The sequence below is a fragment of the Corapipo altera genome, unplaced genomic scaffold (assembly GCF_003945725.1).
Source record: "Corapipo altera isolate COAL_440 unplaced genomic scaffold, ASM394572v1 23, whole genome shotgun sequence".
In the NCBI taxonomy this organism is placed as follows: Eukaryota; Metazoa; Chordata; class Aves; order Passeriformes; family Pipridae; genus Corapipo; species Corapipo altera.
Genome location: NW_020884878.1, coordinates 1,211,070 through 1,236,157, shown reverse-complemented (window position 1 = coordinate 1,236,157; position 25,088 = coordinate 1,211,070). Strand labels below are relative to the sequence as shown.

Below are 25,088 nucleotides of genomic sequence, written 5' to 3'. Positions count from 1 at the left end.
TCCAAATTTGTTTAAAATTTATGGAGTAGACCCATGCCTCTACACACATGCTATTATGGCCAAAGAGACTGAGCACAGTGACCAGGTACCACTGGTCATTTATTAACCTAAAACCTACTGGTCAACAAGGAGAAGGCAGCCTTCAGGTGAGCTTTTTCCTTGCACCCACCACTATGTGCTTTTGTCCCTTCCTGCTAAGTATAACAACTAGGGAACCATTTGGTGTCCAGTGTTACAGGTGAGGTTTGCCCCTCTCTGCTGAGTGTCAAACTGACAGTGCCCTGCTTTCTGCAACACCTCTTCATTTGTCTTCACCCCATGACCAAAACAACTGGGAAGCTCCCCGAGGCAAATGCATTCAGGTGTTTGCACGCAATGCAGGCAGAGAGAATCACAACTTGGAAGCCTTCAAACCAGGGGATATTTCCAACAAAAATAATTAAAAAAAAAATTATCAAACCAACAAAAAAGTCAGAGAGGAATCAGAAAGAAGAAGACATTATTTCTCTCTGACCATCAAGCACCTCTATAGCAGAATAACACACCAGACAGAGCAACACGCTCCAATTCTGTGCACTGCTGTGCAAAGAAATAGAGAACTGCCCACAGAAAACAGCATGAAAACCAACATATTTTCCTGTTGTTTTCTTCCTACTTCCGAATTTGGACTTTAAAAATAGGCACATGGGATTCAACTTCAAACTGATTCTCACTGTGCTGTCTAAGGTTCTTCTGTGGCTACAGGAAATGGCAGCCAGGACGCTGAACCACAATCATCTCTGATATTCCCAATCATTACTTTACATTTTACACGTGAAGTAAGTATGAGTCAGGTTTCATTTATGCTACTAGGTTCTATTAGCACAGGCGCAGGATTTGTGGAGAAGTGGAAGAAAAAAGAGATTACACCCTGTAGGAGACACTGCTAAGCCAGGAAACCCCCTGGTGTGGATGCAGTTACATCCGTGAGTCAGCCTACACCTCTTTGACAGTACAGGTTAAGTTGTTTGTAGAAAACATGCAGCTGCAGAGGCAGAAAAGCACCTTCTGTCAGCAGATGTCACGTCTACACCAGGGACACTGCAGGGCACAGGTGTAGCTGTGTGTGCTCTGGGGTGTGGGGCTGTAAATGCTCATGGACTTGGAAACTAAACAAACTGCTGGATGCCAATGGCTGATGAAGTAGAAAACACCGTCCTTTCTTTCCAACAAAAAAAATAACTTTCACTTTTATCACTATTATTTTTATGACAGTTTTCCAGGCAGCTTTCGTACCACAATGGGTTGAATGCTTTCAGGTTCCCCATCCATCACCTCTTCTATTTGTTTGCTTGGCTTCTTATAATGCAAGGGAGTCATTTTATAAGCTTCCTCCAACACATTTAAGGAAGTTTCTCTGAATGGGCACTAGGTCCTTTCATCTAGCAGGAATCAAACTGGCCAAGGAAATGTTTAGGAAACACAGGTCACTGAGTCTTGTTCCTCTATTAAGCTGTTTCACTACTCCACACTCACAACCTGTGAGACTCAGTGTATGCACATACCATTCATAGCACCCAACCACCAGCTTCACACCCACAAGCCTTTGCTGGCTGACTAACAGGTGGAAATGAACTCCCTCAAAAGGATATTTGTTTGGATTTGCTACAGATAAAAACTGCATTGCAACAAGGTAGATATTTATTTTCCCACTGATTTTTCTAATTGAAACTTTGTTTGCTGCCAGAGGGTTGATTCACCACAGTCCCCCTTTACCACTGCATGCCACAGCACTCTGATGCCACAGCACTCCTGGGAAAATCACCAACTTTGGGAGCAGCAGAGGGTGAGGATGTGGTGCAACAAGACTCACATGCCTTCAGGACCAAGGTAGTCATCCAAAAGGGACAACCCTGTCCTGCTCCCCTTCCCCTCTTCCCCTTGTTTCAGTTTTAGCAATCATAGGGCCAACTCACCTGCTTCAAAAGTAATAGGGAAGGGGTTGGTAACTTATGGCTGCAGGAACAGGCTGGTCCAGTTCACCACACAGTAGCTTGTTCATGGGGTCAGGCAGGGAAGTAGCACTACTGTGTGATAGGGGAAGGACATTGTATCTCAGCTGCAGTTTTACATCAGTTACTGGCAATTGTAAAACTCAGGCCCAAGGGTTTTATAGCTACATTATTTATGGCAATAAGTCTAGACCCCAAAACTGACCCCGCAACACGGAGTTTCAGCAAATCTCAGTGCTCTCATTAATCCAAATTCAGGGCTTTCTCGCCAGCAGCACCACCACTCTCATACTATTTTCTGGAAAATACTCCCACACAGATTATGCTGCTACTGTATAGACAGCATGGACTTGAATCTCTCCCAACCTGAGGAGAGAAATGCCTCCAAGTGCTCAGCTTGGCGTGGGGCAAATCCTCAGGCACAGTGCAATGAGTCTCTCCAGGGATGCTTTATCTCACATGGGTAATGAGCTCTCTAGATAGGGGAGCACCTGCCTGGACATTAGGGAACTTTTAGGCAGGGTGATGATGCCATGAGACCTGTTTTCTTTAGAAGGGATTTTCTACAGATTTTGCTATAGACTGACCTAAGATTCAACCAAAGTCATTCACGTTGGTCCACAAATAGGTACTGATGAAGCCTCCCTAAGTAAATCTGTGAAAACTGCATGAGAATCACACAAATAGCATCTGCAGAGGTGCAGTCCAAACACACCTTCCTCATTACCTGGAAGGCCCCCACAGCCCAACAAGAACATCCACTGTCTTTAAAACTGCACAGTTTTACCTCCATGACTGCAGTCTCCCTATTTTCTTTCATTGCAGTCTTCCCCCTGGGTTACTAAACCTATTTCAAGAGCCTATGAGGCCACACAAAATGATGGCTGCTACCACCAGGTCCTCACAACAGCCAAAGATTAACTGGGCACAAGAAAGTCATATCCACACTCCAATCTGGCAAGAAGTGGAGGTCAGCACCACCTCACCTTTTGGCAGAGTGATCCTGTCTCATCTAAGCTTACATTAGTGGGTTTTGTGCTGTTAAGCAATGCAAAGAGGTCAGGAGGGAACGGGAGATGGATTATCCATGCTTTCACTAAGCACATGCAGGCCAAACTAGCAACAACTGCAATGCAAAAAAAACCCACACACACATCCAAAAAAAAAAAAAAAAAAAAAGGCAACCAGTACTACTGTTTGTATCAGCACACAGAAATACTATGTCCCAGCTCTGCACAGAATGCTGCTAGTATGCCTGCACGTAACCTCCACCACAACACAATGAGATCATTCACACCTGCCTTGTCTGTAGTAGGAGATGGTAGGTGAGGAGATAGGGTTTCTAGGAGAGAGGCATATTTCCCAGATGCTGCCAAGATGCTGTTTATTGGTAAATGAAGCCTCTTGAGTCCTAAACAACCTTCCCAGAGGAAGATAGAGTCGCAACTGCCATATGGGGAGTGGGAAGAGGATGTCACTTAGCAAGAGTGGATCAGAAAATACATGCACAAACACACACGCTCACACACACAATTTGTTCTGTAACTGCTCTGAACAGCAAAATCCATTTCATCCTCCCAAATACATCCTTCTCCATACAGCTTATGCAACCTTCTAGATGACAAGAGGAGATGACAAGTACTCCTGAACAGATCATCCCTTCTCATGCCCCTAGGGAGACAGGCAAGAGGAACCTCTGCCCACCAAGCAAGGAACTTGGTGAAAGCCCATACTACTGATCTACTGTGGGCTGACAAAAGTACTGTGTCCAAAATCCCCGCCTGAGGATGAACAGCAATGCTGACAGGCCCAAGACAGGGCTGGCAATGGTACTATCTTCGAAAATTTGTGGTTTGAACCACTCTTTGGCTTCGTTTCCCCAGCTGTAAAGCTGACACACCGCAACCCATCCTCCTTTCAGGGTTGTTGTGTAGTCTCATCACCACTCACTTCTGGTGTCATGGATGAAGATCCCTTACACTTTGAAACACTGAAGAGACAGAACTGCAAAGGAGTACTTTAAATATAAATAGGAACACTGTACCACCTTCACAAGGACAAAAGTCTGTGCACAAACACTTTGAGTGGTTCTGAATTTCCCAGAGAGAAGGCATTCAATGCAAACTCACGTCTGCACTTCACTTCATAAAGCTGCAGACTTGTACCGCATTCTTCAGAGACCAGATGCATGTCCCTAGTCACATTTGTGCTTCACCCCACTCGAGCTGCCAGGAGAATTTTCTGTGTAGTTTTTTTTTCTCCACTGTCTGCCTTTGCCTTCCTTCACTCAGTCCTTGTGGTGCTATTGACTCAGTGCAGCCTCTTTAAGTCTCCTGCCTGGAGTACAGGCACTGATTTTTATAGGGCTACATTCTGGCTAGAACACTGGCTGGCTCCACACCCAGACAGGTGATAAAATCCATAAACATTTCACTTCTTTACATGGAGACTGGCCATCTACCTATTTTAGTCTCAAGTTCAAGCAGAAATTTAATTTATCACATAATCAGTATCTTTGTGTTGTGGGTATATTTTGTTATATGGGTTTATAGGACCTAATGAAAATTCACTTCTTGCCTAGGATTTCCTGCCCACATGGAAGGGTCATTTACTGAGGTCGGGAGTGTTCATATAGAGCAGAAAGAATAATTTCCTTTACCACAGCAATTAGTGGCAAAAATCAATGACCCCTGTGAAGCTGGAGGCCAAGGTAACTAGATGCAATAGTGTTTTCTAGCTTTAAAAACTCCCAGGGCCTCAGAGGTGTGCCTCTCCTTGTACATGTATTGAGGACCACTATCCACCCCTCTAGGCAAGATTCCTATTAGGATGTCAGACTTCTTAGCATTCCAAGGTCACAAAAATTATTTTAGTGCAACTAAAATGGCACCTTTGGCTAGCATTGAGATTGTCTAGTTGATGGGGGAAAATCTCCAAGGACTTCTTGTAGTTGAAGTGTCGTGCTCACCTATATATTACACCAGTGTTTATGAACACAGTGTCAGACAGCTCGGGAGACTCTTCCATCACAGAACTTGCTAGGCAAAAATAGTTCAGCTCTGATTCAGAAAACTCAGCTCTGCTCCTGTGTCTGTCCCCATGCCTTTTCAGGGCAGTGTCTGCTGAAATTCCTAACTTATTGGTCACTTTGGCTTTTTCTTTGCAAAGGACATGGGTCCTGAGGAAGAAGTGGGCTAAATCCATTTCTTTCATGGCACAGTTAGTGCTGTTCTTCACCTTTCTCATTATTACTGTTTTTTTCCCTATAGATTCATGCTGGGAAGAGGATGGACTGGCCACATCTACCCCTCTGCTTGCAGTGCACTACTTTTTGATGTGGTTTATTGCTCTGCTGTTGTGCTTTTCTTTTTTCTCTCAATTTTTTAAGCCAAATGTGAAATGACAGATTTGGCAGCCACACTCTTGCCAGCCACCCCCAGTCAGCTGAGCAGCAGGATTTAAGCCACAGGGGGATGCAAAGGCTGGTCTCTCTCTGCTCTGCAATATGAGACAGTTTATCAGAAACACTGAGGTCAGACAACGGACACGGGTCTGCAAGAGCAAGTTCATCTGTATTTGCAAAATTCACAACTACATCATTTGCAAGTGGTGGCAGGGATCTGCATGTACTGCCTTCCCATCACTAACTTCTTAAAACAAACACCTGGTATTGCAATATTTCCTGAACTCCCTTCATTAATAAGCTGTGAATCAAAAGCACCCAAAGTTAAAAACTTTTCCTGAGTTTGTTGGAAACCTTGCTACAACTTTACTAGCATCATTTAATTACAGACCAGGGCTCAGCAGCAGCCAAACCTGCACCCTGTGATTAGCATGCCTCACAGTGTCTGACAGAAGTTTTACTTAAGAACTCAAAAATTTCATTGCTCAAACACTTTATTAAATCCCTAAGACTAAAAATTGTTTTCAACAATGTGCATGCTGCTTTAGAACCTAAGAAAATCTACTCTGGGAGCTAGGAAACATTTCCTGGGAGGCAAAAATATGATCAAAAACATATTTGGTAAAAAGGAGAAGGGGTAATGATGGTTTTTAGCTACAACTTTATTTTATTTCATCTCAGAAGCATGCTGTCAGTTTAACAGAAGGGAACATCTATTGGATTTTGGTTTGCATCTCTTTTAAAAGAAAATTATTCTCATCTAGAGCTATGGGGTTTTTTCCCCTAAACCAAATAAACTATATATTGGAATGACCTTGTAACAAGTTTCTGTGGCTCTTTAATCACCAGTGGCTGCTAAATGAAGCATATCTATTTTCTCTGTTACATTACTATTGGCAACCAGGTCTTCAGTAAGTGCCCAGAAATATTTCCATGGCAACAAAAAGCATTCAGTTTTGCTACTGTTTTGTGCCAATTTAGCTTTAAAATATTCTATTGTGGAGAGAAATGTGTTACATTAAGTGAAATAAAGTCAAGATGCAATGTTCTGAAAAGAATATAAGGATAAACAAGAAACATGTATTTTGCAGAAATGGAGGGGGGGAACCACCAAATGAAAGGGAAAATGTTCAAAGCTCATTCTGATGCTACTAAATGGCTTTGCTGAATGTCAGCAAGTCCATACACTTGCTTACATTGCCACTCAGGGTTAGGTAACAAAGCTAACAGAAATAAGGATACCTCAAATATCTTCTCTTGATCATTTTAATCCATGACTGAAATTTTAAGTTGCCAGGGTATTACAGTCTCTCTGCATGTCTAGGTTACCATCAGAAGAGTTCACACTCTTGATGTTAGAGAATGAATCTAAAGGAAAAAGAGGAAATAAAGAGTTGAAAAATAAAATACAAAGAGCGTGTGTGTTTTGGAAGAGAAAGTTCACTTAGAACAGCAAAACGAGTTCTTTCACATCAAAGAGTTTGTGGACGACATTTTCAAATCACAGTTCAGCACTTTCTCTCCCATTATACAACTTAAAAAGAAAAAAAAAGCATCAGTTCCCAGCCCTCTAACCCTCAAACTGCCAACTTTATGACTATGAAGTCTTAAAACCATTGGATGGCGCTTTGTGCAGTGCATGGCAGAGATTGAAAGATTAAAGCCTATTTCAGAGCATTTGGAATGATGTTCCTTCTGGTGTAAAAAGCTATGCAATGCTCCCTAATGGGGCTATGCAATGCTCCGTGTAGAAGCAGAGAGCTCTAGGAAGCAGCAAGGTAGGTGCTGGGGAGCTCTGAAAGGCCAGCCTTCCAGTCCACAATGGCTCCAGAGAGCTTACTGAGAAGGAAAGCCAATAAGTATTTAGAGGGACTCCAACAGCAACTTGATCAGTAGCTGCACTCAGCTGGGAGAAAGGTCCAGAGCGGCCCTCCCCTTTAGCTGCAGTGATGGGTTACTCTGGCATCTGTCTGTCACTCTAAATCTCTCTCACCAGGAAACTTCATCTGGTCCATCACACACTCCTAAGGACCCTCTTTCTCAGATGTCCCTGCAGATAAGCCTGCAGGTGATAAGCAGCTCTGACAGTGACAGCAACCCATTCCTGGCTCCTGTTTCGCCCAAGAGCTCACCTCCTTTCCTCCCATCCACTGTCAGCAAGGGTGTAGTCCAGAGACAGGACAAAGATATGGAGGGTACCATTGGAATGATGCATTTGGCACCTGGCTGAGCCCCAGGATTTGCTGTGAATTGCTCCAACAGCCCCTCTTGGGGGTGTACAGACTCTGCAGGAGGAAGGTATGCCCAGGATAGCACTTGTCAACATTATCCCTGGCCCCAGCATTGCCTGAAAGGACACTATTTGCCCTGCTCCATGACTTCTGTGCACACACTAGGCACATAATCCAAGCACACACAGTAAATCCAGCCCTGCAGCAGCATTGACTCGGTGCCTATGAACAAACCCTGGGGTAGGATATCAGACAGGAGATGTATAAGGATACCAGAAGGTAGGGGTTGGACTCCAAGAGATAGAGCTCCAAGATACTTAACCTGAGAACTGGCAATGGTTCATTTGGAATATTAAACAAGCAGTCCCAGTTCGGGAGACAGAACAAGACCAAAAGCTCTTTTTAATTATTTACTCCATGGTCATAACATTGTGAGAAATAGTAATAAAGAAAAGAGCTAATTTTAACATTCATTAAAGAACACCGTCAAGGTTTATACCCTCTCAGTCTGATATTCCTATTAAATTCGAAAACAAACAGGCTGATCTTCCACAGTCTGCATAGAAAAGGCTAAATACGTAAGACTTTCCTAGAAGCCAAGAGTGATGAAGAGCTCTTGGTCATAATAAAACACACATTTTCAAGAGCATCTACTGCCCGCTTAAAAAAAAAAAAGAAAAAAAAAGAAAAAAGAAGAGAATTTAGATATTTGAAGCCAAATTCTAAAATTCTCAGTGAGTCAAGTTCTTCATCAACTCCATATTGCAGACCCAGTCCCCCCAGTCCCCTTTCCTCCCTTATCCCTATTCCTGGGATGTTTGTAAAGAGCAACTTTATCCCAGCAAGACCCAAGGATGGTGCCAGCAGGACTGCAGCTTTCCTGTGTGTAGTCAGGACATAAATCTCCATCAGACCTCTGTGACTCAGGAAACTTTCAGCATCACTAATGGTGATATAGGGGGAGTACAAGTCACAAGGCTGAAACTCAGCACTGAACACCATCGTCTGAAAAGCTGTTCCTGTCACTTAATGATCAGAAGTCACAGTTAGGCCTATTTTAAACTGAAAATATGAAACTCAGTTCTCCTTTCCATAATCTCCTGCCTGCTGTCCTCTTCAGTCTTATTTGAAAAGCCTGTGGGGGTGGTGGGAGGGGAGGAAAGCGATTTGGGAGCCTTTCATCCATAAAATCATGAGATATGTCTGGTTTTTTAGTACAGCATTTCACAGCACATGGCACAGTAACATCTTGAGATTGCTGGCACAAAGAAACAAGGTTTGAGATTATATATATCTTTAATAGCAATGACGCAAAGGCAGATGGTTCTCAAAGCAAAGGCTTAAGGCTAAACATTCCCTTTGAAGGGTCCTTCGACAAGAAACTAAACAGGGGGGGAGCAAAACACTCCTTGCTGCAGCAACAGGGCCTGATTGCCTTCTAATACGCAGCCTTTCACCCTGGAGATTTCCACTTACTTCAATGAAATTAGTCTCACGAATGAGAGAAGAACTGGAAAGGTTAGATTTTTCTTTGGGATTTGGGGAGTTTTATTTTAGCTGTGGGGAAACAAAGACAACACAGAACATAATGAGCAGATTAGCAACTAAATCAAATCAATACCAGGAAAAGAACGGTCTGGGTAATACTGTCAGGGTGCATGCTGGCTGCTTACCTGCGAAACTTGCCTTGTCATTATTACTTTTTAAGGAGCCACCCAAGCTGAGGTTGAGCTCATGACCTCCCATCCTCACAGAGGGCTCACCTTCTTCCTCAGCGATGGGAGGAAGCCGATCAAGTGGCTGGAGATCTTCACTTGTCCAGTAGGATCCATTGGCTGTCAAAGACCTGGTGTTTTCAACACACTGCTCTGGCAAGGTGCTGGTATTTTTAACCCGTTTTTGCCTCTGTGGACCCAAGTCAGAACCATGAGGGAGGTTTTGCGAAGCAAGATCAGGACCCCCAATGTAACCATCTTCTCTAGGATATAAATATTCCTCATCCCAGAGGTCCAGGTCTTGTTCATCATCTGATTCCTCAGAATAATCCTCATAAACTCCTCCATTATTCTCCAAGTCCTGCTTCCTCTCTTCTTCTGACTTACGACCCACTCCACTCAAATTCAGCAGTGAAGCAGATATAGAGTCTCCCGCTTGTTGGAGAGCTTCATATATTTGAGACATCCAAGAAGACAGTGGCTGAAGGAAATTCTGAGCAGCCTCAGAAGCCATGTTTAATACTATGCCAGTATCTGGTGATCAGTTGTTCAGCTTTGCCAGCATGTCACTTATAATTCAGGGAGCTACAGAATAAGCACCATAAGAGATTACTGTAAATTGCTTGTCCATCAACACCTGTCGACACACTATCTAAGATGTCTAGAACTGAGAGGGAAAAATGGAAAAAGTACTTCTACCCATTGAGAATACCACTAAAAATCCAGAAATGATGGACAAATTACATATATTCCTGCAGAGATCTGGAAGGCTTTTATTCAATTTCTAAACCTTATAAAGAAATAAAAACACAGAACACTGGAACACAAGTACCTTTTCGAAGTGCACACATTCTGGTTACAGCTGTCAACAGACCTGGTAAAAAAAAAAAAGCACAAAACAATCTGCAATCAAAAATCTCAAATAGTATCCTGGTCCCAACTACTACCACATCCTTAGTATTAGCCTGTCCAGGTGAGAAAATCGAAGGGAGGACAATTTGGGGAGAATTATGTTTTGAGTGAATAAAGCGACAGGCCCAAAGGATACAGTACCAGCCCATGGCAGACAACTATCTCAAATGCATTGCTGAAGAAAGGCTCTGAAAAAGCTCTCTCTGCCCACAGAGAAACACAACACAGAGCTGTTTCACCCTTCATAGAAGTGAAAAAAAAAAAAAAACAAAACAAAATAGAGGAGGTGGAATATTATAGGTATGAAATGACTGGGAACAGAAGCAAGTTAACAAAAGCCCTGGTGTCATGTCAATATGATGTTTTCTCAAAATTCATCTAAACTCTAAATAAAAACATAACTTGCAGAAAGTTAACATGCCTTTTTGCCCGATATACATCTTCCCACATTGTCACAAGACAGATATTCTTTTAGGAACTCTGAGAAGAAGGAGAAACCTACAAATAGGATGATGGCTTTAGGAAGAAAGAATTAAATAGTTGCAGATTTTAGACTAAGAGACAACCAAAAAGAAGCAAAAAGAAGCTTCAAAAGTAATACTAGTGTCTAAAAGCAATCAAATCATAAAAGGGTAAATACAATGTAAGCTGCAAGAAAATAAGCTCAGCAGCAATGTGTATTACTTGTGAAATGGTCTCCAGAGAAATGTAATGGGAATTCCAGTGTTTTGGATTTTGAAATGGAGCAAGGACTAAGGAAAACCCACCTTGCTTGGTGAGCAGCTCTTTTACAGATGAGATCAGTGACTTCAGAGGATTTTACTTTTTAAAACACCTGTGCCAAATAATTTTGTTCAGTGAAGTTGACTTATGCTGCAGACACTTCCAACAGGTTTATTAGCAGCTTCAGTGTGTGCTAAGAATTACAGGCCTTGCAAGGGCAGTGAGTGAATGTAGGTTACTAAAGCCATTTTAAAAGCTGATGGCTGTTACAAACTCTGTGCTCAGGGCACAGACTGTTCCAGGATCCGTCTGTCAGCCGCCAGCCTTTGGCTCAGCCGCTGGGACCCAGGTACAGCTCCCTGCCATGCATTAAATCTTTGGCAAGGAACAGACAGTGTCATAGCCCAGCCTCCCAGGTGAGCTGTTCCCTTCACTGACTCTCCTCTTTCCAACCCTGCCCTTGGCAAAGCCACTCTGCTTTGTGCAACTTGTTTTCTCATAGACCTAAAGAGATTACATGCTCCCAACAACACATTTTCAGCACACTGCAGATTTGCTACTGGTAAATCACAGCACCAGAGAAGCCACTGAGAGGAGACTTCTTGTAACTACTTGTAACAGTGGGGGTCTCCCAGACATGGAAGGAGATAAACTCGGATGGGTAAGTACTGGATACTAGATAAATCTTTAACCTGCCATTTATTTACAGGCAACAGCAAATGAATGTCTGACTTCTAATGAAATCAGCCTCCATCTCAGGAGCAAGACTCGTGACAATAGTAGCCCTCAGAGGGATGCAGGTATCCAGGAGTGATAGCTAACCAATGCAGATAAAACATATGGGTGCTAAAATGAAGTGCTGATCTGTTCTAAAAATCAACAGAACATAGCCTTGTGATATTTGCATAGGGAATAATTAGCTCCTCTTGTTATTAGATTTACGAGCTAACACCTAATTGGTCCAACAGAGTCATCCCACTGCTCCTGGATGCTGTGGCTGACTGCACCATGCTCAGGCAAACATCGTGGTCCTGCACAAGAGACTCCGACACAGGCGGGTTGGTATCACAACCATAAAGATGGAGGAAGTTTTCAAGGCAAGATTTTACTTTAGTGAGGGAATTGATGCAGCAATTAGCAGCCACCTGCAGGGCTTGGATGTGGTCACCCAGTCATCCAAAGTGGCAGATAAAACCTGAACACGAACTTTCATGCACCAAGTAATTGCCTGGATCACCTTGCTATAAATAGGTTGAGGGAAAACACAATGCAAACACACTCAAATATTCACATCCACAATTCTACCCAAGACCTGGATATTTGTCTGGATTAAAGCCAGAGAACCCCTACAAGTGCTTTGATTTCAGTTTATAGACAATGGATAGACACTGAACTACATTTCACCCAAAAATTCCTAACCATTTTGCAGTAACACCTGCAACTCACCCATGCAACTTGCAACTCAGTACCTTTACAATCCCTACAGCCAAAAGCAATGCCTTTTCCAGGGTGCCTGACTCCTTTTAGCCTTTGCTTGGCTTTTCCTCCTCTCTTCTCCCTCTTATTGAAGACTCCACAGTCAGTGATACATGGAACAACTGGAGTTCAACTGAATTATAAATCATTTATTTTTGTTCTTGCAGCAGATGGATAAAATGTGTAACAAGCTGCAGACAAGTTTAGGCAGGCAATGATTTTAAAAACTCAACAGAGGATCAAAGGGGGCTGAGCTGTGTCACAGGCTCACTGTTTCCCAGGAGCTCTCTCCCTTAATTAGGAGACACTGCTCTAACAGGGTGTTTATGATATATTTCACAACATGGCCTTTTCAACATAACAGATTTTTGCTTTTGAATTCTCTAACAGTTTTGACTTGCATTAGAAGGGGAAAAAAAAGTAAAATAACTGAGAAAAACATAAACTGTGTGGGAAATAAAAATCCATTTCTTTTCAAAAGTATTCATCAAAAAAAAAAGAGAGAAAACAAGTTTAGCAAATTCACTTCGAGTTCCATCTTCTAAAACTAATCATCAGAATTTTCACACCAAATCACATGCCTAACTCAAAGTTGTTATGCTTTTTTTCCCCTCCTGGAAAATCAGATAGCTAAAAGGATCAATGTTAAGCTTCTCACAGAAACCATCATAACCTTTACTATAATCTGTATTCCCTTGTCTTGATAGGATCGTTATTCCCGAGTAGCATTCCCACTGAGAGGTGCAATTACTGTATGGCTAAAAAGAGAAGACAATGAGCAGAATTTCAAATCCTACCACAATGCAGAGGTTTGTAATATTACCAAAGTGTCTTTCAGTCTTCTTGATATGTAGGTTCCTAAAAAAGTGCCATCAGATTGCATTTCTTACAATTTCCCTTATTCAAGCTGTTGCAGAGCATGGGCACAAACTTCCTTTGCTTCAGTCACTTTTTGTGTGGCCCCTGCAAAAGTTTTCTACCAAGCTCCTCCCTTACAGGGAGTCTTACAGAGCACAGGTTGAACATAGTGTCCCAAAATATAATAACTGAACAATTTTTAAGTGAGTTCTATTATTTCTGAAATACCAGATGAGGAAGAAATGCACAGACTCATCTCTCTGCCTGGGAATGCACCATTCCCCTATAGAGACACAGAAAGATGAAACCAGCTCCCAGCTTCCAATGATCAGGAGGCATCTTTGTCACACCACTGTTTTAGAACAATGTACTTCTTTTACCACTATCTTGAAAACTGTACCAAGAAGCTTTTTTTAGCAGTTTGGGCATGTTGCTGAATCCACTTGTTCACAACTGGAACTCTGAGCACTGTGCTGAGTCTCTGCTTTCAACAGCCACACTACGTGTGCCTACATTCCCAGAGGAAAGATTCCTGCCTTCCCCACCTCTCAGGACTTTTAATAAGGACACTGATAATGATTTACACCTTTATTTCCCAATTCCATACAAAGAGCATCATGCCCACCTGGCCTGCCACAGATCAGATCCATGGACAGAAGCTTTATGTGGGCATCAAGGAACAGCAGTGTGACAGACCCACCATGAAGCCCTGCTCCAAGCTTAGGGGGGAAAACCTAAACCAAGGTGTGAATCTAAGCTGATACCCAGAACATCAAGGGTCTGTGCAAAAGGTAAGGCCATTTTGCTGTTCATGAAAAGAGGAAGTAAGAAAGGCTTGGAAGGCTAAGATTATTTAATAACTCTTTTTGAGCTACTGAAAACTGATAATGAGCCTGATCCTCCTTTCAGACTAGAACCCAATTAGAACACATTTAAAATAGCAGAGGGGAGATTAGAAATGTACTCAGATGAAGGCAGGCAATAGCAACACTGGGCCAAGAAATCCTCTGTCCTAGTTCTGGGAACAATCTGGACTCTTTGCTCCTCTTGTAGTTGCCAGAATTATATCTAACAAGATGCTAGTAAAGCCCTTCCACCCTCACAGTGAAGGATAACCAAACATTGCTGTGATGAAAATGTACTTCCAGTCAAAATTGTCACAATGCCAACTCCAGCCTGTGCACTTGGAGCTGTTCAGTTGATTGGAGCCTCTTCCAGAAGTGTTATGAGGTGAGTTCACAGACAGTGCCCAAGGTTCACATCAACTGTGAACATCACCACTGACCAAGCTCCCTAAGGTAAAAACAAAACCGAAATACAGAACATCTTGATATCTTTTTGGCCTTTGTGCTATAAAAATGCTACTTATGTAGCTGAATTTAACACAAAAAAAAAAAAAAAGATAAGACAGAGGCACTTTCCAAGTGATTATGTGCTCCGTAATAATAGTTTTCAGCTGGTGAATCAGAAACTCCAGGACATTCAAGGAAAATCCAATGTTTTATGCCAATAAATTAGAAACATCTCATTGGAAACATTCATGGGTTACAAATCAACACGGCAATAAACCGTGCATTGGTCCTGCAAGCCCCAAAAGGGTGAAGTGGAAACAAAGATGAGATCAGACAGACAGCAACGTACCCGGCTGCACGGGGTTCAGCCTACGCAGAGGAAGCCTGCAGACCTATTTCTCACTCCCAAATCATCTCATGTCTTTGTAGGCAGTTCTCTAGTGATGCTGTGCCAAATTAGCTGTACAAATTGATATCCAAATGACAGAAGTGGTTTTGATCAGGATATTTAGCTCCATGGTGTCTCCTCCTTTCTTCCCATTCCTTTGTTCATGTTCTTCTTTTGTCAATAATAATGGCAACAATTACTGATCCTCACAGTTTCAGTGGGACAGGGAGAAGAGGAAAGGGATAGAAGAAAAAAGGAATTATGCAAATGTGACATTAAACATTCAAAATTGTGGAGCCTTTTTCAAAAAATCCAGGTCTCTTCACCATACAGAGTATATAATGGTAAATTCAAGAAAAAAAAATGTTCCTGGAAGACCAATATCCAAATATTGTGCTCAGGAATTCCACCAGCAGTGGGGCTGAGGAGCTGATGGTGCTTTCCTATGCTGACCACTTCACACCTTTGGTTTTGCCCAGTCTGTAAGACCTCCTGAACTCAGAGGTGTGTTGATTTCATGTAGGTCCAGTGTGCCCAAAAAAACAGAGGATCTGTGAATGTACAGATAGATATTGTTGCCACCAAAATATTAATACAAAACTTGATCAAATTTTCAGGCGAGAGAAAACAGAAACACGTTTCTTGACCATAATATTTGGCCTGGATGTATGGGAGAACCAGATTCTGACTTGGCACTGGTGTTAACTCCAGAGTCACTCCACTGAACATCCTTCAAATCAAAATAAAGCTCTTTGCATTTAAAGAGCCATTTGTCACCATAGGCACAAAAAACTAACAGCTCTGTGCCAAGTGGTAGTACAAAAAGCAGCAATGAATAACATTATTTATACTTCTCCAACTGAGGGTTGCAAAAAGGGCATAAAGAAACCCACAAACGATTGGTGTATTAGAAAAGTGGTGTTAGTAGAGGCAACTGTGCTCTTTCAGGGTAAAAGAGTGAGAAACATCTGTAATTACTGGATTAGGGGAATGAAAGAGGAAACCTGCAGTCAGAAATTACAGCACATTCCGTAATTGAGCTGCTGTCATTCATCGGTTTGCATACAGACAGAAGAACCAAAAGGAAATCACAAGGTCAAAAGGCTGGAGAAACACTAATTTACACCACCACTCGAACCCACCCACCTGTGCTGTCAAGCTGTTCCGTAGAGCAGACCCCGTGGACTGAGCCTCCTCCCCGCCTGAAATCACACTAGCCAGTCTGCAGCAAGTGAACAAGCCAGGGTCAATCAGGGCAATTACTTGCATGGAAATTAGCAGTGGGAGAGCATGTCTAGCTGCTTAACACAATGAAGATATTTTAGAAACATTTTGAGGAGTCCCTCAGTTACTGTCACTCCTTCCCCCACGCACACACTCCATCCTTACAGAGCCTGCGGGAATTGCTCTGTAGGGACCACCATCGAGCAGTGCAGACAGAGCTGTCTGGGAGCCAAAAATGCAGTGGATGATTCCTGGTTATCCACCTCTGTGTGCACACATGTGTCTGTAGTTTCCATCTCCTTTCACTTCTACTAAGTCAACTACCAGTCCAGATGGACATGCTGGGAGGCTGAGGGGTCACAGGGAAAACCAGACCTAGGCTGAAAGGATTTAAAGGAATTTGGAACCATAGGTCTGATTAGGCAGTTGTCCCTAGCAGCTTAGGAACTGCTCTCTCAGCTATCTCTTATCCTTCATTTAATTCAGGCTCTCTAACTTCTAGGGCAGGCATCAGTGGCAACAGTCACACTGTCCCATGTCCAGCCACTCTTCCTGTGTGCCTCGGTAGAAGCAACTGAGAGAAAAAGCATTCTGGAAGAGTGGCTTCACTTGGGCACTGAGAAACTTTCCTTTCATAAGCTTCTCTCCACTCCTGCCACTGGCTGGTCAAGGAACCGAACACCCTTGCTGAGCTACATATCTCAATCAGGTGATGTGGATAACGCCAGGCTCATTTTCAACATGCACTTGCCAAGGATAGTGGAGCTACTGGGTACTCAGCATCAGAGTTACAAAGACCAACTATGACTGTATTTCTTTGGAGAAGTACATTCCCGGGTTTTCCACAGCTTACCATTGTTTTGGAGGAAGCCACCACACTGTGCATGCCAGACTGGTGGTGTCACACTCACCCACATTATTTGTTCTTAAACATGAAGTTTTGCCTCTGCTGTCATATGACAATCCCAAACACTGCATATGACTTGTCGCCAGGGCAATACTGACAATGAAGGTCAGCACCCAGGCAGCACTGCTAACATTCCTGCCCTTGGTGAGTGTTACAGGTGTTGATGCTTTCCTTGCAGCCTCAGCTATGGGAGATGAGTGGTTTATATAAGAACTGCAGCTCCGTTTATTTATTTAAAGTGTGCTGCTAGCCCCAGAGGCTGGAGCAGTGGCTGTGCAGAACAGCTTGAGAACGTGAACTGAAAGCACTCTCAAGGTTGCTAAAACAGAAGGAAAAATGGAAAAAAATGTTCCTTCGAACCTCATGATGTTTATGCTGTTTTCACACATCAGAAGTACATCCTTAACATCACAAGTGTTCAAGACAAGGCACAACTGGAATATTTTTGCATAAAGCACAGTCAGGAAACTATGATTTCTTTCCCAGCCTCAGGTCACATCATTATAAAAAGATGACTGTATAGAACAAAGAGGGTCCTTTAGTTTTTCGAGTCTTGGCACTGAAGCATATGGTTAGATACAGCTCTTTGCACAAGGGTTTGCACAGTATTGTCACATGTTTCTGTGAAAATTATTGCACCCGTGAACTTTCGAAGCAAAAGACTCCCCAACATTATAAACACTGTATGTAAGAACATAATCACCATTTCTTGGTCCTGAAATTCACACTACAGAAAGGGATACCAAACCATCACAGCATCAAAAGGTCTCACACGAGACTTCACTGACCTCTACCAAGCCTTTGCTCAAGGGAAGGTCTTCCTTCCTTGTGTGGAGAGACGATTCAAGGGGAAATTTCACATACGCACATTCTCCCACTGACAGAAAGATCACCAGTGCTGTGGGGAACCACTCCAGCTGACTCTAAAGGTGTGGTATTTAATTTTTCCCTCACTTAGGAGTTCAGCACATGACCTACCTCAAGGCTCTACATCACTCCAGGCAGGTCAGGACTGCTTCATGCCATCATCACTTCTCCCTGCACATGCTTGGGCACAGCCAATCAAGCTTGGTATGCTCTGTGCTACTCTCCTGTTGGTTATGTTGTTACCAGCTTCTCTACCAAGATTTGCAGCCTGCTCTGAGCTCTACTTTGCAGTGCCAAGTGCATCTTAAATGTGGCTGTGTCCGGATGAGCTCCAGCCCTCCCAGTGAATGGACTCCTGCAGCTGAGTGAGAAGCAATCAGGGCAGCACATCCCTGCTCAAAAGATGGACTCATCACTAATGTCAATGAACCAGTCAAGAATAGGATCCACAAAAGCCTCAAGTACCAAAAATCTGCTATCCATTTTGTCCCAGTAATTAAGAGTCTTTGTCCTGAAGTCTCTTGAAAGTTTTTCAATGAAATCTTCATTTTCATAACAATCTTTTCCTTGTCTCGTTCCTTTCATAAGGACACAAATTGTGCAATTAGAATTAAATTAGGAACAAATCAGCCAGATGCATCCTAGAGCCATGACGATGGAAACACCTATTTCGTTCTGTTACTTGCCTTGTTCTGAGGTCAGGCTCTATACAGAAAAGCAAAAACAACAACAACAAAAAAGGCTTTGACATTTAACAGCACATTTTCTGAATGTCAGCCTGTGCACCTGCAAAGTGCAGAGTAGACAGGTGTGCTTATGCTTCTCTACCAACTCTCCACCGATAGATAACTCAAAACTTAACTGGATCCAAGGACAAAGGAAAGCAGCTCATGCACAGAACACATACACAACTTCTCAGGCCACAGCCTTCAGTTACCTCTGCTGTTGCAAGTTGGGATTTATCCTACAGCAGATGTTACAGTCATGCCAGAGGGATCAAAATTCAAAACGCCTTCTTTCCTACTTAAGCAGTTGTGAAGCTGATAGTCATAGCAGACAGGTATGTTCTAACCACTCTTAATTCCAGATGTGGAGAATCAAAAAGCTTTCCCCAGTCTGAGAGCTTAGAACTGGGAAGAGCAACCATTAGTGGGATACGTGGTAAAGAATAGCAGAGCCCTTGGAATCGGGATCTCCTCATAACATTCACAGCTCACCAGAAGAAGTTGAGAAGAGGAAAAGTGAATAAGTTACCAACAAGTTACATGTTACAAACCCTCCCCTCCTGCTCCTTTCTACCCAACAAAGTCAGATTCCGAATGTGAAGTAAACTACTGCTTATCAACACTGCTCTTGGGAGAGCTCCCTCACCAGGCAACTGCCGTGGTAGAAACAGCCTTCCCTGGCTTTGCAGCCCGAGCTCAGCCTCCAGGTTTCTACATTTGCCATATGACACTCACTGTGTTAGCCCAGGGTTTAATATATTCTCTCATGCTGCTGTCCTTTAAAAGCATTGGCATTTCCTACACACATATTCCATATTGGCTTTACAAGTATCAAAACGCTACGGTGAAATTTAAACTAAATATAGAGATGATATTTTTAAATAACTCTTTGCTCCAACCCGCCGAGCTGATTTTATTTGAACAGAAAAAGCAGACTCCAACTTTAAGCTCCAATTGTAATTAATGATTACAACACATTCCTCTGCCGTATCAGATTTAGCACCTCATTAATGTATGTGGTATTTTGCTAGCATGGCACAGCTGTAGTTAAAGTTGAATTAGTGTTTCCATTATAAACCCATGTTTTCGAAGGTTTATTACTCAGACACATGAGATTTAGTCTGAAATGAAAATTGCTATTGAGAGTGTCAGCTGGAAAGCAATTTCTTGTCCTTTAAAATCTGGTAGCAACAAAATAAAAAAATTTAAAAAAAAAAAAAGCAAGCCACCCTGTTTATTAATAATTCACATTTTAAAAAGTATTGCAAATACATGTTTACATGATAGTCTGTGACAGCTCCATAGAATGTCAACACCCACACGCTCCTGGGAGATGTGTCATCTTACAAACCGAAATAAAAGCCACATTTTTACACCACTTGATGGGAGGCGAAGAGAAGGGGAAAAAGACTTAAAAATAATATTGACAAAGGAAACTTATAAAAAAAAAACATATAGACTTTGTTTAGAAACATTGAAGTTAGGATTTTCAGTGGAGAGGGGGTAGGTGGGAATCATTTTAAGTGCCACTGGTATTTGCACCTTTTTGGGTAATAAATTTAACAAGACTTAGTCCCACTGAGTTCCTATCACATGTGACATCCAGGCCTTTGACATGTCCATAATGCCTGGAGCCTTAAGGTATGACCAGATCATGCTCTTTGCAACAGCCACGCTGAGGCACAGGGCAAAATGTACAACAAAACAACCTTCCAGGGGCTCCACGCTTTGGGATTGTGTCCTTCTCCAATAGCTTTGAGACTGAACCACTGAGAAGGAGAACTTTTAGTTGGGAGGCTTCTGAGGCCTCTTCTTGGCTGATTATTTCAGTGATTATAAGCTTATGACACGCAAATATAGAAAGACATAAAGAAATTACCAAATTCCCAGTTACCATCATTACCAGAATGGATGCGTTTTTGATGGCTGAGAAAAATTAAAATGTTATTTTTGTGACATGGTAAAATTCCCAGTTATTTTGACCCCAGGACTCATTGGTTTACCCGAGACATAATGTTTCCAGAAAACAACAAACACATGAAGGAGTGTGTAATAGCTACTACAAGAAAACCAGGACATGTAAACCCTTTGCGAACAGAAAGGCACTGTCGTTACTCAGAAATGTTCACATTTTGCTCTTCACTAGATAAACAAAACACTCCCACAACAGACAGAGCAGGGAGTGTGCTTTTTCCCCCTGTGTTGCCTTCCATTTTTCAAGAGATTACTCCAGACAACAAAGATAATGGGAGCATGGTAGCAATTGCATATCCATATGATCGACTCTGGGAGGTTACCGTGGACTATCTGAAATCCTGCTGTTTTCCACCAACAACCTGAGAAAGAGCAAATGTGTCTGTCTCTGTTCTCCCAGCGATCAAAGCCTCAAGAAGATTCTGTACATCAAAGGCAGTATAACACTGTGATACTTACCAAGGCCTTCACAAGCTCTGGACTTCTCTTTGTAGTGTTTTCTTTGCCCTTGTTCCAGGCATGGGAGCCCACCTCTCTTTTCAAAGCAGAGTTTCTTGTTGATGAAGTGGAAGAGGACTGCAGGGAGGATAATGAAGGCTCCAACTGCAGACAAAAACCCAATGGCCCCAGGAGTAACTAAGAACAGAAAGTCAGAAAGAAAACATCAGCACAAGCGGGAAAAACTACCCAGAGGAAGATGTGGTTTAACCACAGCTGTATCCATGGCTCTGCTTTCCCATCCTCTCCACAGAAGAAATAGGACTTGGCTTTGTGTGAAATGGATGCAACATCCGCATTGGTTGAGTCTATTGAGAACATCAACAACAAGGTACATACCATATCAGACTTCTTTCCAATTAAGGTCTTGATTTCTGTCACATGATGAACTCTAACACAGGAAAGACAGTGATTTTAATAAATTTTAGTATGAATGCAGAATTCCACCAGCTTCAACAGTGACACTCTCCCTCTATACTGCAAAAAGGATGCAGTTGGTCATTAAATATTTCTACACAGCTAGAGGCAAATTCTCAGGGGAGGCTGCAGGGAGGATTAGCTTGGGAAGGTGAAGGCCCCAACATTTCCTTTTCAATTTGTGTATTTTCTTTAAAGCCATCAGGTTGCACATAACGGTAATCACTAACTTCATTACATTAAGAACAAGGTTAATGTATAGCCTATGATCTTCATTCAACTGTTACTTTACCCTTAAGTAAGAAGTATATTACCATACTACATAATTACCATTATTTTCTGCAAAAAACCCCCAGCCTCCAGCTCAGGTAATTCAGTTGAGCTCCTTGAGTGTCAGATTTGGCCACAGGTAACGAGCACAGCGGTTTTGCACTAGCTGGTGCCCTAGCCCTGTACATCAACATCCCTATGTCAAACTGTAAAGAAACAATCTGATTTCAATTTATCATGTTCTGCCTGTGCCACTGGGTCTGCAACAAACCGCAGGCGCCAGCAAAAAGCTTTTAAAGCCATTTCACCTCTCTCACACATATCAAAATGCCAAAACAAGGGACAAACACTACATACATCATCTGATGTGGGTGGCAAGGGCACACGTGTCAAAAACTTTCAGTGCTATCTGCAAAAAAAAAAAAAAATTGGCTTGTTATTCTGATAATTACTTCACCAGGGAAGGGGTGAAGTTCAGCTGCTCAATTCAAGTCAGAGACCCCATAAAAATGAAACATCAGCAGCATCAGTGGCACACCAGGGATGCCTGTGATTACAAAGCTGCAGCTCAGATGAGATGAGCAGGATGAAAGGATGTAAACAGCGCCAGACCTGCCTGTGAAACATCCCACTGGGAATTTATAAGACTTGACTCAGCGAAAGACTTGGGCTAGAAGAGCTACACTGTCTCCAGTTACAGCCTTGATAGTGCACAGTAGGATGACAATCTAGGGGATTTTAAAAAGCTAAATTAATACCAGCCAACATGTCTCAATTGGAAACAAAAATCACCAATGCATAGCAGCAGCCCACATGAAAAACAGATGAGTGGTTGGGACTGAACCCAGAGGAATATGTGTTACACAAACTCTGGAGGTGGCTGTGACCTTTCTCACTCCAGCCTAAGGGAGGAACAGAAATATGCACTGAATTGCAGCAGCTTAAATGACAACAAGATCAAGTCTGCATTTCCATTGCTCTCTTCTGCATGGGCACAGACACTTCACAGAATCAAATAATGGTTTGGGGTGGAAGGACCTTAAAGACCAACTCGTTCCAACCTCCCTGCCATGAGCAGGGACACCTTCCACTAGACCAGGTTGCTCAAAGCCCCATCCAACCTGGCCTTGAACACTTACCTGGCCATTACTTCTCTGACCTCCTTGTGCCTCACCAGCACTAAGCAGGGTCCATGAAGACAGTGGATCTTCTTGCCAGCACTGAAATTTGATGGCACATCTCTCCTGGATAATTTGGCAGGCACATATCAGACCTATTTTCCCCTCACACATCAACCCAGGGAGCAGGGCTGGGGATGTGAGAGTGGCTGAGTGATACATCGACTCTGGCTATTTTCAGCTGCTGAAGTCACCATAAAGTGGCTGCTGGAGCCAAGTATAAATTAGAGGAGATGAGTGTAAATTAAAGTAGCCGTAACTCCAGAATATACCCGAAAGCCTGGCTGGGTCCCATCACTGACTTGTCCTATTTTTGAGCATAGCATATGTAGGAATAAGGATTATTATGCTCTACCTTGCATATAAATCACATGGATCACCACATGTCTTGTGAGTGCAGATGCTCATATGTGTGTGTCTCTGTGTGTTTCTGTGTGTGAAGCTGTAGCAGGGATGTTGCAAACTGACATTCATGTGTTGAAGGCTCTACGTGAGTGATTTCACTGCAGAGGGTGTGATATGGAGGGGTGGCAAGGATGCCACTGTTATTATTTATTAAACCCTTCCATGAAAATCTTAGTGAGCCCAAGGGTTTCCCCTTTTCAGACAGAGCACATGCAAGCCACTAGTCTTCTTAAGCACAAATTTTTCAACACATGCTCTGAAATGCTACACAACCCCCAGCTAAAGAAATCCTCAAAGTGTCCCTTGCCCCAACAGACCTTCACAGTCCCTTGCAAAATCCCAGAGAAAAAAAGCAGATCTTTGACTAGACCAGGCATCCTGAAAGAAAGTTTGGAGACAAATTATTACCAGCTATCTACCAGCTCTATAGGAAATCAGAGTGGCACAACAGTGTTATTGCATGTCTAATTCTTGTTTCCTGGTCAGCCACAGAGGAACAAGAAGGTAGCAGTTTCAGCCTTCCCCTACTTCTTGGGGCAAAAATTTAAAAGGCATCTCCTGTCAGACCTCACAAAAGGTCCAGCATCAAATTCCAGGAAGAAGCTTTCAAGGCCAAATACTAACAACCATCCACACAGAGGCAGAGTTTTTGGGAACGCAGGTAAAGGGCTGCATAGACCCTCGCTGTACAGCAAAGACAGTCAACCTGCTACCAACAAGGGCTGGGATCCCTCACTCACTTCCCTTCAGTGTAGGCACCAAGCAAAGAGAAAGGTGCCCCAGAAGGACCACATCAGCTCCTGCAGCAAAACCATAGTGTCCCTCTCCTAAAGATGGTCTGTCTGACTGTGAGGAGGCGGTTGGGACTTCTGCAGCACAAGGCATAGGAGCTCATACATCCTATCCCATGGCTTTATGGAGAAGTTTCCTTTTCTCTCACCCACATTATCCATGCCAGACACTAGAAGTTTGTTCCACACTGTCTCTGAAGGAGGGCTGTGAGTTTGCACCTGAGCACTGTGTCATGTACGTGGGTAGAAACGCTAAAGTTTGTGCACCTGGCTCCAGCTGGAAGCTCGTATCCCTCTGAGAGGGGAGTCATGCTGGCTCTCTGCTCCTCCATCATCAAGAGGAAAACATGCTGCACCTGCACACAGTCCTGACCATTCTCAGCTCTCCTCTCAATCCTCAGCTGAAGGGCTTTCTCTGCAGAATTGAAACTCTAGGATAAGTCTATGCCTGCGAAATAAGTGTGAATTTGATTTGGAGTAGAGCTCTGTTTTGGCTTGGGATGTCTGGGCCTGAGAAAGTGCTGAGGAAGAAAAACAGCAGAAATGCACACATGTAACACGTGTCCCTTGTGTTACAGCATTGCTGGAGTGTGTCAGAGTTTCTCATACAGGTAAAATGTCCATCCTTAAAGTAGTGGATGACAGACTGTACCTGAGAGCATGAAAATGAGACAGTAACATATTCAACTCTTGGTTCAAACCCTGGGCACTCAAGACCAATGAAGGAGCCAGCCACTACATGCCTTGGGACATAAACAGTCCGTTCAGCCAGAACCCTCTCCCACTTATCCATTTTGAAGCTAAAAAATTAATGCCATAGACACCTTTGTGCAATGCCATAGA

At 42.9% G+C, this 25,088-nt stretch overlaps 1 protein-coding gene across 4 annotated transcripts in view; it reads right to left on the bottom strand.

Annotated features, from left to right (window-relative positions):
* Positions 1-21,246, bottom strand: part of SYT16 (synaptotagmin 16) — a 57,048-nt gene extending 35,802 nt beyond the window's left edge. Inside the window, exons 1-3 of one of the 4 annotated variants that reach the window (XM_027637825.1) lie at positions 21,146-21,246; positions 10,173-10,214; positions 9,299-9,925 (exon numbers count right to left, since the gene is read on the bottom strand). In XM_027637825.1, the coding sequence (XP_027493626.1) occupies positions 9,299-9,854 (556 nt within the window). In that variant the 5' untranslated portion in view covers positions 9,855-9,925; positions 10,173-10,214; positions 21,146-21,246. Of the gene's footprint in view, positions 1-6,636; positions 6,700-9,298; positions 9,926-10,172; positions 10,215-21,145 lie in introns of those variants that run through there. The other 3 variants (XM_027637827.1, XM_027637826.1, XM_027637828.1) reach the window with 3 other exon arrangements.
* Between the last annotated feature and the right edge of the window lie 3,842 nt (positions 21,247-25,088).